Below are 17,992 nucleotides of genomic sequence, written 5' to 3'. Positions count from 1 at the left end.
GGAACACTAGCTCCCTTTGAGTCTCCAGCCATTCAAAGAGGGTTGTTTTACTGGATAAAGCAGAACTCTTGTGAGCCCAAGGTCACTGGTGAGTCCACGCTCACTGGTGATTATCTTGTGTGAACTGTGTTCCCAATTCGTCTCTTTTCTGACATGATGAACTGTATTAGGAAAACGTTCTTCACTCAGAGGGTGGTCCATCACTGGAACAGGCTCCCCAGGGAAGAGGTCACACCACCAAGCCTGTCAGAGTTCAGGGAGAATCTGAACGATGCTCTTAGTCAAATGATTTAGTTTTAGGTTGTTCTGTGAGGAGCAGGGAACTGAACTCAGTGATCCTTATGTGTCCCTTTCAACTTGAGATACTCTATGATTCTGTGATTCTAAATTCTGAGTGAAGCTTGTGGACAGAGAGGGTCGGTAGAGAGAGTTCTCCTGCGTATCAGTGAACAGGGATGAAGGCAGATTGCACATTTCCAGGCCAGCAGCAATGTCAAAGAAGCTGAAAAGCACAGCCTTTGAAAAATGAGGAATTGATATAAAACTACCCAAGAATAAGTCTTCCACCAGTTCTATAAGCACTAATGTTGAAGTCTGTTTCACCACATGAGGACGAAGAAATGCAGGAATCTCTTAATACACTCTAGGATTATATGTGAAATGTGCTGGTTTTCCAACACAGTAGAAATTTCCCAGACCTTTTGAAGTGAATGCAATTGTATTGTCTTTCATACTTGATTAAGCACTTCAGAATCATTTTTTTTCTATGACAATGCACAAGAAGAAAATAATATCTAGCAGCTGTAGAGGATGTAACCTGCAAACCAAATGCCTAACTCATATGTTTGGTTTGAAAAAATAGCTTATGGCATGACAAGGCAAAATAAATGATTTAAGATAACCATCAAATGAAAGGTGATAGATCGAATTGCCCTGCAATGAACAGTAGGTCATTGCTCAGGGATGAGCTGTAGTGACTTTGATAAACTGTTAATGGAGCCCTAAACATCTTTTTAGGTTAAACTAACTTGAAATTAACTGACTCAGACCAGGAACGATATACAGTACCTGTGAGTGATCTATACAATATAGATCCTTTGGGGTTTTTTGCTGTTTCCTTGTGAGCTGCAAAATTCCAGAGGAAATAACAGAGTGATAACTGAGATAATAATTTAATAGTAAATGCTTCCATGAAATTAAAATAAACCTTCTCTTTGCCAAAAGACAGGCCCATTTGTATAGAGGTATCAACTGCTGTAGAAGCACCTCAGTCCATAGTGCACCAGAGAAGAGGGACTCTGTCATTAATTCTTAGTGCTCTGACAGCTGCAGGCTAATGCCTGATGATGGCATAGGATAGTATTAATCAGAAAATCGTATGCTCCCAACCTTTTCTGTCTTTAGACTTTTATCTGAAACGAGCTTATACGATTATTTAAAGAACTGTTGAGATCATATGACTCTAAAGGAAACTTCAGATTGCCTCTGTACAGGGTAAAAATGGTATTTCTTCAAATTGTACTGTTGTGCAGCTGTTACCATTTCCAGTAAAAATCTTTCAATGTTCAGTTGCTGGATATTGTCCTGTGCAGGTTGATCCAAACAGCATAGCTGCCAGAGATGGACGGATCCGTGAAGGAGACCGCATTTTGCAAGTATGTGACAATAGACTCTTCCTTAAACTCTTTCTTCAGACAAACACCCAGTGCTGCTGTCTCTGCAGTGGACTGTTAATGAGGGAAGGTAGTTCTCTTTGTTACTGTGATCGATGAGAAAATCCATGTCTGTCTGTTTTTTAACACAATAGCCGGGAGCTAGAGTGCATGTACTGAAAAATGAGAATGACAAACTCGTTCTGGCTCATGCCCTTATGTCCTATGTCTTTTTTTGCCATATTTATTAGCAAATCTCATTTCCACTATGTTCATCTCAGTGTCAAATTCTAAACAGGGATCCTGCAGACATACATATGGGTGTCAGAGACATGCTGATCATTCACTGATTGCATAAATTTGGATAAAACTCACTTGTGCTGAGTAGAGATGGTAAGAATTTTCATACAAAAAATGTGCTGTTAGTGAAGGATGATATTGAACATACTTGAGGAGGAGGTTCATTAGGTTTTTGTTAATATTTCTGTCCTCCACCAATAAAACATTGCTTTTTCTGAGTTCTTTTCTAACCCACCATCTTAGCTTTTTTTTTTTTTCTCCCTTTGTTTCCGCTCATTTAAAGAGCTCATTTAATTGATCCACTCATTTAAAGAGCTGCCCCAGAGATAGGTTTGTGTGATACAGCATAGCCCCTGTGGGTGAGGGTGGCCAGCTGCTGTCTCTGGAGGAGGACAGTGTACTTGTATAGAGAAGTAGCTAGAATAGCAGTGGGTTTCCGTTTTCAACTGGCAGTGAATAAGTACATTTGTTGCCCTAGTGACAAAATCACAAAGCAGCTGCCAAAAATCAGTAGAATGGAAACTGTTTGCTGTATTGTAGCATTTTAGTTCTGGTTCCCAGTCGATTTCCCTTGTATTTTGACCTTTTTTCACTGAAGCCCCAGAAGTAGCTCCTGGTAAAAACAGGTTGCTTTTCTGTAACCTGTTCCTTAATTGCCCATCATTAATTTAGGCACATGAACTTTCAGGTTGTCACAAGATCAGCCTGTTCCTTCCCTCCAGTCTTTTCATTTCTGCAGGAAATGTCTTTGCTGAAACCTGTACCTGTTTCTCTTACTCCAGTATCAGATTTGGGAGTTTTGCTAAGACAACAGAGTCTATGAGCTGGCTTACCAAATAGCCCATTTTTTGGAGGAGAAATAATAAGTTATGTTTTAATGTCCAGGCTCACTCAGGGGCCGCTCATTCTCTGCATGACTGGGAATGTGAAAATGGTCACAGGATGATGTTTCCCCCAAGAAAACACAGACACCATGGTGCCAGGGCAGTGAGCCCCTTGGCAGGACTTGGGGTGGTGGGACCACGCCATGGGGTGTGTTGAGGAGAGGAAAAGTCAGTGCCCTGCCTTCCATGTCTTTCTATAAAACACCCACTGAGGAAAGCAAACAGGATATAACAGTATTTTTAACCTGCAAAAGCAGGAAAAAACCTGTTTATTCGACTGAGTAGAAACAATGTTTGTTCCTACTTTATTTGTTTCAAAATAAGGAAATAGAGAGCAGGTCCATTTTCTGTTCCTTTCCTTGCTTTGTAAAATTTCTGGCTGAAGTGGAGAGCCAACAGTAGTTCAGGCAAATGTCCTCCAGTTCCTAATGAAATTCCTTTCATTTGTGAGTAAAGACTCTGGGGGCGAGAGAAAAGCATAGGTAATTCTGCCATTCTTTTGTAGACTGGAGCATTACTTTAATGTCAGTGCTGATATATAACTATGAGTTTGATCATTAAAGTTAACACCCAGAGAGTTATGTGGGGTTTACTTTCATATCTGAAAACACATTGACCCTCTATCTACTTTTATTGATGAGATAACTCAGAGAAATAGAAGGTGACAGTGCCATTACGGGGAGATTACACTGAGGCTGGGGGAGAGACAGATCCTTGAGCGTGGGGGCATTTTCTGTGGGCAGCAGATGGCATTGTTTAAGGCTAGGGGGGGGACACTCTGTTTTGTGTATTCCTCACAAAATTACAGCAGGTTTCCTTTTATGTTTGAGGCCAGAACCGTCCCCTTCTCATTCTCACAAACCTCACACCTCTCCCATCACCTTCATAATCTGCTTAAGCATCGGAGAACAGCCTGAGTATTTTACATGAAATGCTGCAAAGTCAAGGGAAGGGTTTTGTAAGGACAGTGCTAGTGAGCCGTGCCTAAACTTCTGCTGTATTTAGCTGTGAACCTGCCCGTTGACAAGTGCTGTCCATGGGGGTGAGATGCAATGGGGCAGGCTGAAGGCCTGCTCATCCCCCATGATGGTGCAGCTGGAGTGGGGTGGGACAGCAGGGCTGCCACCTCCAGGGTTCACAAGGAGTCACCAGAGCAGTCACTGCGGCTGGGGGCGTTTGCAGAATCTGGAGATCTGCTCCTGAGCCTCCATGGCTGCACCTCTGCTTTTCAGGTTAGGGCAGCTCTGTGTTACCAAATGGTTGTCTGGTCTCCCACAAACCACAGCAATCCCTTCATGTAAGCTTTGAAGGGTCTCAGACATTTCACTCATTGCCAGTTAGGTGATCAGGGTATGCTGGGGTTTTCTTTAGTCTGAATTGAAGCTGTGGTTTTGAGTCAGGGCTTTCAGGCCAAACATACACGCAGAAATTTAATTTTCCCTTCTCAACCAGCAGGTTCCTGCTACTTTGAAATCAGACCCTTACAAGTTTTTATTTCCTCCAAATATTCAGAACCTTCTGTCTTCCAGTTCTGTTTTCACTCATTTTGATATACATCAAGTACTTTTTGTTGTTGTTGTTGTTGTTGCCACAATGAGAATAATCCACTTCTTGTGCTGTGAATTGGACAAACCCAAATACATATGGAAAATAAGATTTCTATTTGATTCCCTCAATAAAGGGTTTGGGGCAATGCAAAATGTGTTTGTTACCATGTAGTCATGGACGTGGCTGTTTTAATGAGGTGACAGTAGGAGAACAGTAGCGAGAAAAGCACGTTCACATTGGAGAACCACTTTTATTTTGATTATCCCCTTGGAAGAGGGATACATATGTTTTGTGTGGTTCTGGATACTAAGCTGTCCGCACAAATATGAAATGATTAAATGGAGCAGCAATAAGCAGTGGCCTGTAAGTATTGCCTGGTGAGAGATAATACTGTAGCTCTCTAATTGGCTCTCTACCAGCATACAGTGTGACTGATTTCAGCTGTAGCATTACTAGTCTTGCTTCCACCAGCGCTATTATCTCAGAGTGACACTTCCATTACTCTGAACGGAGAAAGATGAACGTCACCTGTCAGGGGCTGGTTAATTGTGTTGCTAGATGTATGTTACCAGGGCACAGGTTGGACATTTATGAACATAACTGCTTCCTCTGATGTCCACCATCCTTCAACGATCAATACAGCTCTTACAGTAAGCGCATAATTGAGTGAAGGCACTTACCACTGAGGGGCTGAAGATGCGCCCATTGCACAAGTTTCATTGTCCATACATTCAGCACAAATGAGCCAATATCTGCCCTGAGTTGCTTTGTAGAAATAGAAACTAATGTGCCACTTTTGTTTGTTTTCTAGATAAATGGCCAAGATATCCAGAATCGGGAAGAAGCAGTGGCATTGCTCTCCAGCGAAGAATGCAAGAAAATTGTGTTGCTGGTTGCAAGACCAGAGATGCAGGTTAGACTAAGTAGATGCACTGAGCCAGAACCTGGGTTATGCCATACATTCACTGTCACTGTAAGTAATGAACTGCTGAGAAATAGGAATGCCCAAGTTCCTGATAAAAGGAGGAAACAGATAACTGCAGAGCTTTGCCCCTGTTTAGCCAACAAAGAAAATAACATGATGTTACTGGGGCTTGTTTGCCCCAAACCAAGCAGTATTTCCAGCAGAGTAAGCAGGTATAGAAATAAAGCTGGCAGCACTGGTATAATATTAGTAAAATATGAAGTAGAACTTGAAAACTATGTATTACTCGTTAGATGATTCTGATTTGTTCTGGGGATAAATTTCCCATACTTAGTAATTTATATGAACTTTCACAAAGCTGTAATTGGTCATTGGTGATGTCTCTTTTTATCCTATGCACTTACAAGCAGGCATGTAAGCTGTTCATTTATGTATTGATTCAGGGACTGTCACTATAATACCACTCAGCAAACCTGGATCTACTTGTTTCCAAAGCACCCTGGTTACAAAAACATGCTTATATTTTGGGAGGTGCATTTACAAAAGCTTTTAGAAATATTTCTATGGTTTTAATGATAAAATTATGCCAATACCAAGAATTTTTTATATCATTGCGGGGGGCAGATGTTAGGTTGATCATCAGACTAAAGGAGAGGTGGAGCAGAAGAAGAGTACTACTGTTTGTACTTCCCTTTATATTCTGTTTATGGGCCATTGCAAAGCAAAAAGACATTATATTGTCACTGTTCTCGCCATCTGCCAACAATTCAGAGTTGGTTATATTGCCATTTGTCTCTCATGCTATTGATCTGATATTCTGTCTTGCTAGATACATACTCTGTATCAATTAAATTAAGTAAGTGTAATTCAGTGCCACTTGGAATCTCTACGTGAATATGGTAGTTGTAAAATATTCACAATTTCAGCATTCATTTCCCTTATGTTTTTCAGGAATCTAAACAATTCCCATAAAACTGGTGACATAGTACAGCACAAAAAGCCATGCCTCAGTTTATATTGCAAAATTGTAACCCTCACTGGAGGTTGCAGTAGTTTTGAAAGAATTGTTTCAATATTTTTCTTACTATTTTTCAGTAAGGTTTTGGTTTTCAGTAGGGAACAGAAACCCACTCACAACTTGGTGTTGGGGTTTTGTTGTTTAATTTATGTGTTTTAAGAACATACAAAACTGAAGAAAAAGCCATAGTATGTCAGAAATCAGGCTGTCCACAAACTGATTTCAGCTGGTTGTGTTGCTTTACCTCTGGTGAAGGACAGCAGGATTACGCAGGCTTTTATTTCTAGATAGAAAATGGTAATGGCATTATTGCAGTCTTGAAGGGTGACTGCTGAGCATATTTATTTGGTAACAGGGAAGAAAACCATCTCTGACCATTTATTTGCACAGTGAATACCGATGAATAATGAAGTTTCGAAACAGAGCACTGGAGGCACAGCCTGTTTAGTGTAGGAACAAATGGCACAGGCATGTGCATTGACATGCATGTATGTGCACACAGTGTATGTAGTGCACACATATACTAAGCGGTATATATTTTTTTCCTAAAGCCACATTTTTATTCTAAAAGCTGTAACATAATATAAGCATTCCCATTAGTTAGGTACTGAGTCTGCCACAGTCAAAGCAGCAGATTTGCCCCAGTGAGATTCATCTCTCATCCTCCAGATCTGTTCATCTCTGCAATTTCCTCAAATGAGGGAAATTCAGCCACATCTTTTATGGTAGAGGAAGACTGTGTTCATGCTTTCCTTGGGAAAAAAAACCAAACAAGCAAGTAAACAAAACTAGTGGCCCATACCAGATGTTTCAGAAAATCGTTTGAAAGTCCCATTAAGGATAAACATAAAAATTACATGTCCTCAAGAAAAAAAGCCTCCTCCTAATCCCAAATTGTTAGAAGCTGGCTTTGCCAATAGAAATGGTGAAAGGCTTATGTTCTTTATAAGAGGAGAGAGTTCATTGGCATGGGCAAAATACATCAGTTTGTGAAGGAAACAGTGGTTTCCTGCCAGTATTCAATTAAAAGTACCACACAGGATCAGTCACCCCTCATGCAGCTTTGAATTACTACTTGCTACTTTGGTGTAACTTTTCTGACGGGTATCTGTGGCCAGTCCTCTTCTGGCTTTGAGGCAGTGGTACTTCTGCTGTAGCTGTTGGCGTTTGTTATGTTTGCTCTTGCTGTTTTGGGACATGAATAGTTGGTACTTTTGTAGTTGTCTAATGCTGAGACTTCTACCTTTTAGCATCTTTTTGTCACCTTCCTCCCCTGGTTCCTTCACCAGTAACAAAACAGTAAGTGCTTCCTTCTGCTACAATCTCATCATTGTAGCCAGGAGCACCACTGACCAGTATTTTCCTTTTTGATGCAGTGTGCCATCTGGTAAGGGATTACAGATACAAATGGATGTGTGCCAGGTACACACATGTGCACAATGAACAAACCAAGAAGAATAGTGGTTTAGGCCAGGGGTGCCTGTTTTATCAGTTCAGAAAGATGTGAAGGGTGCAAAGTGGGTGCAGGAAGAGGATATACTCACTTGACAGAAAAGATAGCATCCCCTCCTGTCCTTCTGCAACACTGTCTTCACCAAATGTCAAAGGGAAAAAAACCAAATGGGTAAGCCTTGCTTCCAGGGACACTGTGAGAGCAAAAATAACCTCCCTTCAAGTCACCACATCTTTCTGTCATCCTTTTCTGTTTGTTTGTTTACCTGAAAGATCAATGGGAAAATGGTGATAGAAACACAACATAAGGTTTCTATTGAGGTGGCAGCAGCAGGGCACAGTGCTGGGATGGAGGTTGTTAGAGGAAAGAGCCCGGTTGCCTCCTGGCCCTATTAGTAATGTTGCCACTCTTTCAGCACAGGGGCTCTCGGCAGTAATGAGCATGACAGCTTCAGGATTATGTGCTATGCCTTTCATACCTTTTGAAAGGAAATAATGTCTGTGCTGTGCAGTCTCCTTCATTATGAGAGAAAATCAGTCATACTGTTTCAAGAAAGGATAAAAGGCATAAGAGTCCCATGGTTTTTTATCCTTCTTTTTCTTCTTCTCTTTCTGAGATGCGAACTCCTACTGCCTGGCTTTCTGAAGAGAATCATTAGAATAAAAAGAACTAGTCAAGCATTGCCATTTGGGTTTATCCCATTTTAGCATGTGTCCTTGCTAACATAATATAATGTACTAATGTATTCTTTGCAGCTGGAGGAAGGGTGGCTGGATGATGAAAGGAATGAATTCTTAGAGGAGTTAAACTTGGAAATGTTGGAAGAGCAGCATAATGAAGCGATGCAGTACACAGCCAATGAGGTGGAGCAGGTAGGATAACTACTAAACATATCATTGAAATTTTGCTAGGTATACTGTTTTGTTAAAGGAGAATGAAATGGTATGCTATAAAATAGAGTCAAAGTCAAAGAAATGCTGTGATTTCCATCACACTGTAGGTAAGGAAAAGGAGAACAATAGATGCTTAGGCCCAGTACAGTAAGCTAGCAAACAATTTAGGAGGCTGTGATAAGTACAGATTTCTCATTTTCTCTGAACTCTCAGAATAATATTGCTTTTCTTCTTTAATTCTGAAGTGTTTGGGGTTTATGTTACTATATTTTACGTCAAGTGGTTTTAATGAATTGTATCAGTGTAGCACCTCGAGCTCTGAGCTGGGATAGGTGCCCTTCTTGTTGTATGCATGCAAGGTAAGAGCCAGCCCTTGCACCACAGGGCTTGCAAAATAAGATGGAAGAGGTATTTAAAGTAAACAACAGGTGTTTTGATAATACAAGTGTATTTTTCTTATACCGACAGTGCACAGCTCGGCATTTGTTTTGTTAATGGAGACAAATAAGCATATTGTTAGCATAGTCTCAGCTTGCTGCTATCCTGACTTTTACCTGCACACTGCTTATGTGCTATACACAGTGTGACTGGCAAAAATGCATGTGCACTCCCAGCCATACAGTTTCATCAGGGATGGGTCTTCTCAGTTGTACTTTATGGTGGAAGGCATAAGTGACCTTATCCACTCCTGGATCAGATGATCTGTCAGCATACACACTGTGTGGAGCCAAAGAAATAAAATCCAACTTCATCTCTTGGCTTCTACAGATGCACGGCTGGTGAGAAACTGTTCTTCCACCCACGGAAATTTGTGACTTACAATTTTTTCCCCATTCTGAATTGCTCGAAAGCAGAGCCTAAGGCATTTTTCTTGGAAGGGAAGAGAGGACTGTGAGAGCCTTCCTTCTTCAGCCTCCCTCCAAGGCAGTTTATTTGGCCAACAAGAGACTTGGCTTCAAATACCTGACTGCCTGGTCCACACCGGGACCCTGAACAGGCATCTAACCTGTTTCCTCCTCACCTCCCCTCCAGCCTTGACACTGAGGTATTGACTAGGTGATAGCTCCTATTAAAGCTCTTCACCATAATAAGTTAAATATTCATTGGGACAGAGACACTAACAGAGTAAGTCAATTATCTGGAATATGCTGTATCAGATTACAAATCCTTGATTTTATAACCATTAGTTATTTACCCAAAATGAAATAACTCCAGGGTCAGAGGTGAAAGGAGCCTTGCAACAGGATTTATAGTGGCCTTTTAGTTATGACCCTTTTTTCCACACAGTGAGCCAAACCTGTTTGCCAGGTTAAATGTGCTTACTTCTGCACTGCTAGCTACTTTGAAGTGATATTTAGCATCTTGTTTAATTTTTTAACCACAAATTTCATCTTTGATAGCAAAAGATTTCCTGTCAGAAAGAACACTTGTTCTTCACAAAGCAATTTCCATTGCACAGTGACATTTTCACACAAACCCCCACTTGTGGTACAAGTTCTTGAGCAGGTTTATCTGCAAACCCCTACTAGCCCCTCACACAGCATGTTGGGATCTCTGAAATCACTTGACAGTTGTGACCTTCTACTCCCAAGTTCTTGTCAAGCTTTGGCTTTTGACTGAATTTGGGTTGTGGATGGTGTTATTGAACAGTGGTGTTCTGTGAAGTGGTTTCACAGAACCCACTGAGATATTTTTATTCCCTATTAGGATCTTATACTAACAATATTTTTCCCCCCATTGAGATTTTATATTACTGTAGGAGAGAGCTACACTTGAAAAAATTATGGTCACTTGTGCTCTGTTGGCATCTGATGTTTAGGTTGCTTGAAGTAATTCTGGGACAGCCAGACATTTCTTTGCCCTTCTGATGAGTAATCGAATCAACCAAATGCAGCTTGGTGTGTAATGGGGCGTCAGTAATTTGTGACAGCTGCTGTCTCTCTAGACTCTGTGTAGTGACTTGGCAAGTCAGAAAACTGGTTCTTTACTCCTTGTTAGTCTGGGAAACCTAGCAGTTTCCTGAGGTGAATCACGTAATCCATTGGAGCAATGAAACTGCTCTCATTGCAGCTGCCAGTGGCCAGGCTGAGTATCTTCAAGCTCCCTGGGTGGCCATGGAGACACTGCTCCAATGCCAGTCTTGATTTTTGTGAACCGAAAAATACTTCTCTGGCTTCATTATCACCTGTCGTCATGATTCTTGTGAGCTGCAGGAATGAATACACACTATAGCAGAATATCCTTCCAAATATGAGTCTGTTTAACAGAATTTTAACATTTACTGTGAGCTGTCACAGAAAAATTTGGTGCAGTTTGTAACAGAAGAATCAAATTAATAGTCATGTATTTTTATATGTTTTTGAGCCACTCTATAGAATTCAGTCAAGAATTGTATCTTCTCCGTATAGAATAGTCCAATAAACCTCAAGGAAAGATGTAATTCTCCATTTTTTATAACTCATTGTATTCCTTCCCCTTTATGGCATCACGGTTCATTGTGCAGCAGAGATAACTTTTCAGAAGAATACCATACATTTGCCATGCGGAAATTCTTATCCAGTATCATGGAATATATCAAAACCTATTAAGAATAGAAAGAATTGGATTTTAAAAAAAAATCATTCTAGTTGAAATGCAGTGAAAATATCTGGGGGAAATTCTTTTTTGAGAGGAGCCTGTTTTAAAAGAACAGCATTGTTTGCAGAAGAGCGTTTTCCCTTCTATTGTACCACTGAAAACAATCCCAATCTTCACTCGTGGCTGGAGTACCTCGTGGTTAGCCTGCCACCAGAGATTCCTCTCACTGCGGTCAGTCTCCCTCTCACGGACCAGAGAACCCAGCAGTTATGTTTATTAAAACCTTCAACTGAATGTCACTGCCCTCAGATTTCAGTAGCAGTCTGGGTTTGGAGTCACAATATACATCGTAAGTTGTAAAAGGAGAATAGGACAGTGCCTGAATTCCTGGAAGATTAGCCATTTTATAGGCATGAATGCTTTGCTGGAGCTGAAATGCAGAATCTTCTGAGGTTCTTTTATTGCTTGATTGTACACACTGCCAGAATCACATTCTTATTATCTGAGTTGTTACTGCAAAGATGAGGTCTAAGGAGCCCTTTGGTATTTCAAACAGAAGTCATTGTAGAAGAGATTGACAACATAGGTTTGAAACAAACACTTTGTTTGAAATAGATGATAGATAACACGGACAAAAGCAATACACTGTCAGTTGGAGACTCTGGTTTTTTTCCAGAAGGGACTTAACCTGGAATTAGGGTTGCTACCTTTCAAAATAAAATTAAAATAATCTTATATGATAAAAGACTGCTCAGTCTGCATGTGTTGAGGAGCTCTGGCAAGCATGACAAGTCCAGGACAGAAATTCCAGGGGCTGCCTTACTTGAATAACAATGTATTTTTAAATAAATTTATCTCAAAAACATGCAGTATAATAAATAAATGTATTACTTTCCATTTTCTTAATTGAGCTATCTGCAAGTATCCACATACCGGGGAAAGATTTAATGTGATACAGATGTCTGCTTTAGTTTGAGAGGAATCTGACTGTATAGGCACTTGTTTCTTCCTGACAGGAAGGGCAGCCCAAAATGACTACCTGACATTCAGATGCCTGTACTACAGACACTTATATTTGGTCACATCAATCCCTCCTATCTGATTTCTGTTAGGATGGAAAGATGGAGTTTGTTTTGTGTGCATCTTTTTGTGTGTGTGTGTTAATTATGGATGGTGTAACTTAGAGTAGGTGGCAGCATATTGTATTCACTCAGTCTAAATCAAGTGGAAGTTGAAGGAGCAAAGTTTAAATTGTTGCTAAAGGTGGTGTGGAAAACAAGAGCCACTAATTTTGAAAGCGTTGATTATGTAGGCCCAAACTGTAAAGTCTGTCTCCAATACCTGTACAAATAGATACATTAAAGGATTCTTTTCATAAGTGCTCAAATATATGCTTTTGTGGTGTGGCACCATACTGGAGACTTCAGAGGAAGCATCATAGAGCTCAGCTCCTGTAAGCTGTGTAACTGTGCTAACACATTATGGATAAGCCACCTGTTTTAGGGAGTTAAGATGGCTTTAGTCATGTGGATGCAAGTTGTGCTGTGTCACTTACCCTCAAGGTCAGAGAGCAGATCCTGGCTCTCCTCATTTGCTAGTGTGAATGCAGCCCTGCATTTGGGACAGGCGTCCAAATTCCTGGCTGTGCTGCAGGATGGCCCTCCCAATGTCCGGTGGACCTGTTCTCCCTTGTGTCAGTAGTTAAATATTTTCCAGAGCAGTGAGAAACATGAGTTGCACAGTGCAGTGGCCAGCGTGCAGTGTAGGAGACCCAGACTGGAGTCACTTCCCTGCTGAAAGGTTTAGGGGCAGAGGAGGTCACTAAAAGCTGGAGCAGCTCCAGAGCAGCTGAGAGAAGGAACCTGAATACCTTATGTAGTGGCTGTAGGAGGTAAACTAGAAAAGCATGAAATTAAACCTAAATCTCCAGCATTCCTGGTGAGTGCCCTGGCCACTTGGCTGGTTGGGGTGCTCTTCTTTGTGGTTACTCTTGATTTTCTTGAAGAATTCTCTGGATATTGGAGTTTTTTTCTGAGTAGAATATGACATTTTGGAACTCTTAAAAAACAGGTGATGTGGGAAAACACTGAGTTCCCACCACTTCTGCAGCTGCTTCTGAAAAAGGAACTAAAGTGTTGCAGCCACTTTGGAAAAATATAAGAGCCTTAATAAGAAATTGTCTGATATACTTTAAATACCTCCACAGTAATGAAAAAGCTGAGGAAAGAAAGAATAGATAAATTGCAATTCTAGAACAATTCTACAATAGTTAGTTATTTAGAGTGTTATTGGTACTACTCTTCATATTGCTTCTTCCTGTGACAAGAAGATACCCTTGCTTTCTAAGCAGGTAAGTACAAAGATCTGAGAGGATCTCAGATAGGGAAAATACGTACCATTTAATTTTTAAAACCTGCAGGATTTTCATGAAAGTCTGCCTTTGTCCCTTGCAATTTCAAAATCTAGTTTCTAGAAAATTTGGACCGACCCTACAACATCAAGAAACACTGAACATGATCCCTTGAATAACACTGAATACATTCTGTCTCATGATGTTTAAATTCTAGGAGAGAGTTTCTCCCAATTTGGGGAGAGTGAGAGATACTAATTGGCACATTACCAATGTGGCTGCCAAAGCTACAATGAGAATTATACATTTATTGTGCATTTTGTTATCAACTGCACATTGTATGTGCAAAAGGATAAGCGTAAATGTATGCTATGATTTTAAAAAAAATTTCTTTGCAGGTCTTGTCTGGCAACAAATTGTTAAAACATGTTTTCAGAAATTTTTAACCTGTCTGTCACAGACACTGAATTCTCTTGGAGTTTTCTTTCTTCCAATATTTATTTCATTCCACTATTACATTGCATTTCAGTGGTGGAGGTTATTTTTGTTTTTCTGACACTAGGCCATTATTTTTTCTTAACAATTGAAGAAAGGAAACCAGATGAAGGGGGTGTGTGATCGTGAGGTACACATGAAGAGAGGAGAAAGGATGAGACAGGAGACACATTTTCATCCTGTTTTACTGTCTGTCAAAGTAGAGAAAAAGGGAATTATGACAGTAGCCTCTTTGAGGTTTTTCCTTTCACTGGGTGCACTGTACCTCTTTTCTCCCTTGATTATTACCACCATTATACATAATTATGCAATTATACCTCCTAAAAGAAATGGCATTTGGTCAGTACTGTGTGCACTTAGGTGTTTGGCAAGCAGGCCACATAAGCTGCACTCTGCCTGATTCTTTGCTTATCCAGTTTGAAAAACAGAAAGTGTCTGTCTCTTCAGAGAGGTATTATCTCACATTCTTTGAGAATATAAACAGGTTGAAACTATAAACAGGTTAGGTACAATGAGTGGAGTGTGAATTAAAAAACAACAGCCTAAAAGCTTGACATTATGCCCATGGCAAGCACTCAGTGTTATTCTACACTTAATGGTAAAAGGCTGGTTTTATTTCTAAGGAACATAAACTGTAACTAGCGAACAAAAATAGTCTCCAGGGATGCAACAGAAAAGTCTACTTAAGCAATATCCTAGAATTCAAAATGAACAGTCTTTTGGAAAAAGGCTACCAAAACCCAAGAAGTGTGGTAGAGGGCCGTGGAGGTGTGGAGGGTGTAGTGAACAGGCTAGCCCTCCGCAGGCTTCAACCCCTCCCCTCCCCCCCATCTCATGGAGCAAACAAGGAGTTAAGAAAAATGTGTAGTCTTTTTGCACCCTCCTAGATTGTACTAGTCATTGTTTGATTGGCTGCTTGCTCTATGTTTTTTAAGCGATACCAGTGCTGAAACTTTTTCCCAAGTTTGAGAAGATTTCAGCTCCACCCGTCTCTGGCCATAATCCAGAATCGAAAACAGTGTGCCATCTGGTGATCATTATCTTTAAGCACTGCAAGAGAGGGCTTAGCTAGAGAGGGAAATATTTCTTTCCGGACTTTAGAATATATGTCACTAGTGCTGTAATTCATCTACTTCACTCGGCATGGCCACCACAGCATGACTCTCAGAAACGTTTAAAAGCTGTGAGCAGAAGGACTGCTGTTTAGCGATCTCTTTTAATTCAGCTTAAATCAGATACCAGCTGTTTAAGAAAAACAGAGCTGGAAAATATTCTCATGTAATATGGTCTGCATTTGATAATAATTTTCTTTCCTCACTTTTTAGCCAAAGAAACATGAAGAGGAGGATGGCACTACAGACACTGCAACCTCATCATCCAACAATCACGAGAAAGACAGTGGGGTGGGACCTACAGATGAAAGTCTGCGTAATGACGAGAGCTCAGAGCAAGAAAATGCACCTGAGGAGCAGAACAGCGCTACCCTGCAGAGCAAACGGGAGCTGGGCCACAGCCAAGATACATTAGAAAGCGTTGAGCTCCAGTGCAATGGAAGTTTTGTGTCTGGGGAATACATTGAATCTGATTTCGTAGGAAACCCAGAGGAGGAATGTGAAAGGTTTCGGCAGCTGTTGGAACTGAAGTGCAAGATTCGGAACCACGGGGAGTATGACCTGTATTACTCAAGCAGCATGATAGAGTGCAACAGAAGAGAGCAAGATGGAGTGGAGCATGAGCTGCAGCTACTCAATGAAGAACTGAGGAACATTGAACTCGAATGTCAGAATATTATGCAAGCTCACAGGCTCCAAAAGGTGAGGGATCAGTACGGAGACATTTGGGCTTTACATGATGAAGGGTTCAGGAATTATAACACCAGCGTAGATGTACAAAGAGGCAAACTGGATGACATCATGGAGCACCCTGAGAAGTCTGACAAGGACAGCTCCAGCGCCTACAACACGGCCGAAAGTTGCAGGAGCACTCCACTGACAGTGGAGCGATCCCCTGATAACTCTCTCCAGAGGATGATCACCATAACCAACAGGAAAAACTTGAGGAGCACAATCGTGGCTAATCAGTCATCCTCAGGACAAAGCAGCAGGGAGACAACCTCAGCCAAAACCAAACCCACTGAGCAAAGCAGTGCTGCTGAGAATGCAGAGCTGGCATCAGAAAGTGGCAGATTCACAGACCAGGAAAAGCAGAGCAGTGAGCACATTCCCTACCTGTCTCCATATCACAGCTCTTCTTACAGGTATGGGAATATACCTGCTCATGCAAAGCATTATCAAAGCTATATGCAACTGATCCAGCAGAAGTCTGCAGTGGAGTACGCCCAAAGCCAGCTCAGCCTGGTGAGCATGTGCAAAGACTCGCAGAAGTGTGCAGAGCCCAAGATGGAATGGAAGGTGAAAATAAGGAGTGATGGGACGAGGTACATCACAAAGAGACCAGTTCGAGACAGAATCCTGAAGGAACGTGCCTTAAAAATTAAAGAGGAGCGCAGTGGGATGACGACAGATGATGATACAATGAGTGAGATGAAGATGGGTCGCTACTGGAGCAAAGAAGAGCGGAAGCAGCATTTGGTGCGAGCTAAGGAGCAGAGGAGGCGGCGGGAGTTCATGATGAGGAGCAGGCTGGAGTGTCTTAAGGAAAGCCCACAGAGTGGCAGTGAGGGCAAAAAGGAAATCAACATTATTGAACTGAGTCACAAAAAGATGATGAAAAAGAGAAACAAGAAAATCTTGGACAACTGGATGACAATCCAAGAACTGATGACTCATGGTGCTAAATCTCCAGATGGCACAAGAGTGCATAATGCCTTTTTATCAGTTACTACTGTATGAATGCAACTTTCTGAGAGTATACTACCAGTTTAGGTAGAGTACAATTGCCTCGTTCAATGTGGCATTTTTATATATTTTGTGACTGTTTATAGTTTGACCTTTTTTGTAAGCAAAATTACCTGGTAATTTTTCATTTGTTTTTCATATACTGGTACCTTCTTTATCTGGCAGTCTTTCTCTATCCTGCAATATATTCATATTACTCATTTGTAGAAAAAAAAAAAAAGAAAAAAAGAAAAAGAAGAGCAAAAAAAAGTGGAGAAGCCAATTAATTTCTTAAGCTAATACATATCCTGTAAGTTAAGATCTGGCTTTATTTCTCTGGTTTTCTTTTTTCTACTTTAGTAACAATACAATACCAAAACAAAATGCTTTATACTATATCCTTGGCTTAACAAGTTTTGAAGCTTTACATCTTAGATTGCATCTGTTTATAAGTCATATGCCACATCCCATCGTATAGATAAGAATGACATTTTTCCAACTACACGTTGTACAGCACATTTAATCTGTAAATTGCAATTGTATTTGTCCAAGTAAAGTGTAGGTGGGCAATTCTCCTGTGTTATGTAGTGGCATTGGTCATGTAGCTGGGCAGTACGTGATAATTGTGAAGATGAAAAAGAAATAAATTATTGCTTATCTTTAAGGAAAAAAAAGTCAGGAGTTCTTTGATTTAAGTTGTGCAGATGCCTTTAAAGGATGAGTCATTTCATTATGCATGATACTTACAGCGTACAGAGATTTCAAGAACATGGGATACAATTCCATAGACTAGTTCTTATGCATTAGCTTTTCATTTTGCTAAAACACGTAGGAGTGAATTTTCTGGTCTTTCTGGCTTTTTCTTACCTTCTATTATTATTATTAGATTGGATTATTCACTGATATATTACTGTGTTGTGTGCTGTCAGGTAACTACTATGGGTCTTTTCCCTGGCTGAGCTTCCTATTTGTTCTGCACATACAGAACATAACAGAGCATATGTTATCTTTGAGCCAGATACCATGAAAGAAATATCAGCAGTGGCTGTCACTGATATTT

The 17,992-nt window shown here is 40.6% G+C and overlaps 1 protein-coding gene across 1 annotated transcript in view; it reads left to right on the top strand.

The window, feature by feature from the left end:
* PDZRN4 (PDZ domain containing ring finger 4) overlaps window positions 1-17,559 on the top strand; it is a 251,282-nt gene extending 233,723 nt beyond the window's left edge. The window contains exons 7-10 of the mRNA XM_037390575.1: window positions 1,593-1,655; window positions 5,196-5,297; window positions 8,536-8,652; window positions 15,421-17,559. Of these exons, the coding sequence (XP_037246472.1) occupies window positions 1,593-1,655; window positions 5,196-5,297; window positions 8,536-8,652; window positions 15,421-16,947 (1,809 nt within the window). The 3' untranslated portion in view covers window positions 16,948-17,559. The remainder of the gene's footprint in view (window positions 1-1,592; window positions 1,656-5,195; window positions 5,298-8,535; window positions 8,653-15,420) is intronic.
* The last annotated feature ends 433 nt before the right edge of the window (window positions 17,560-17,992 follow it).

This window comes from Falco rusticolus, chromosome 5 (genome assembly GCF_015220075.1).
Source record: "Falco rusticolus isolate bFalRus1 chromosome 5, bFalRus1.pri, whole genome shotgun sequence".
In the NCBI taxonomy this organism is placed as follows: domain Eukaryota; kingdom Metazoa; phylum Chordata; class Aves; order Falconiformes; family Falconidae; genus Falco; species Falco rusticolus.
This window is presented reverse-complemented; position numbering and strand designations above follow the sequence as displayed.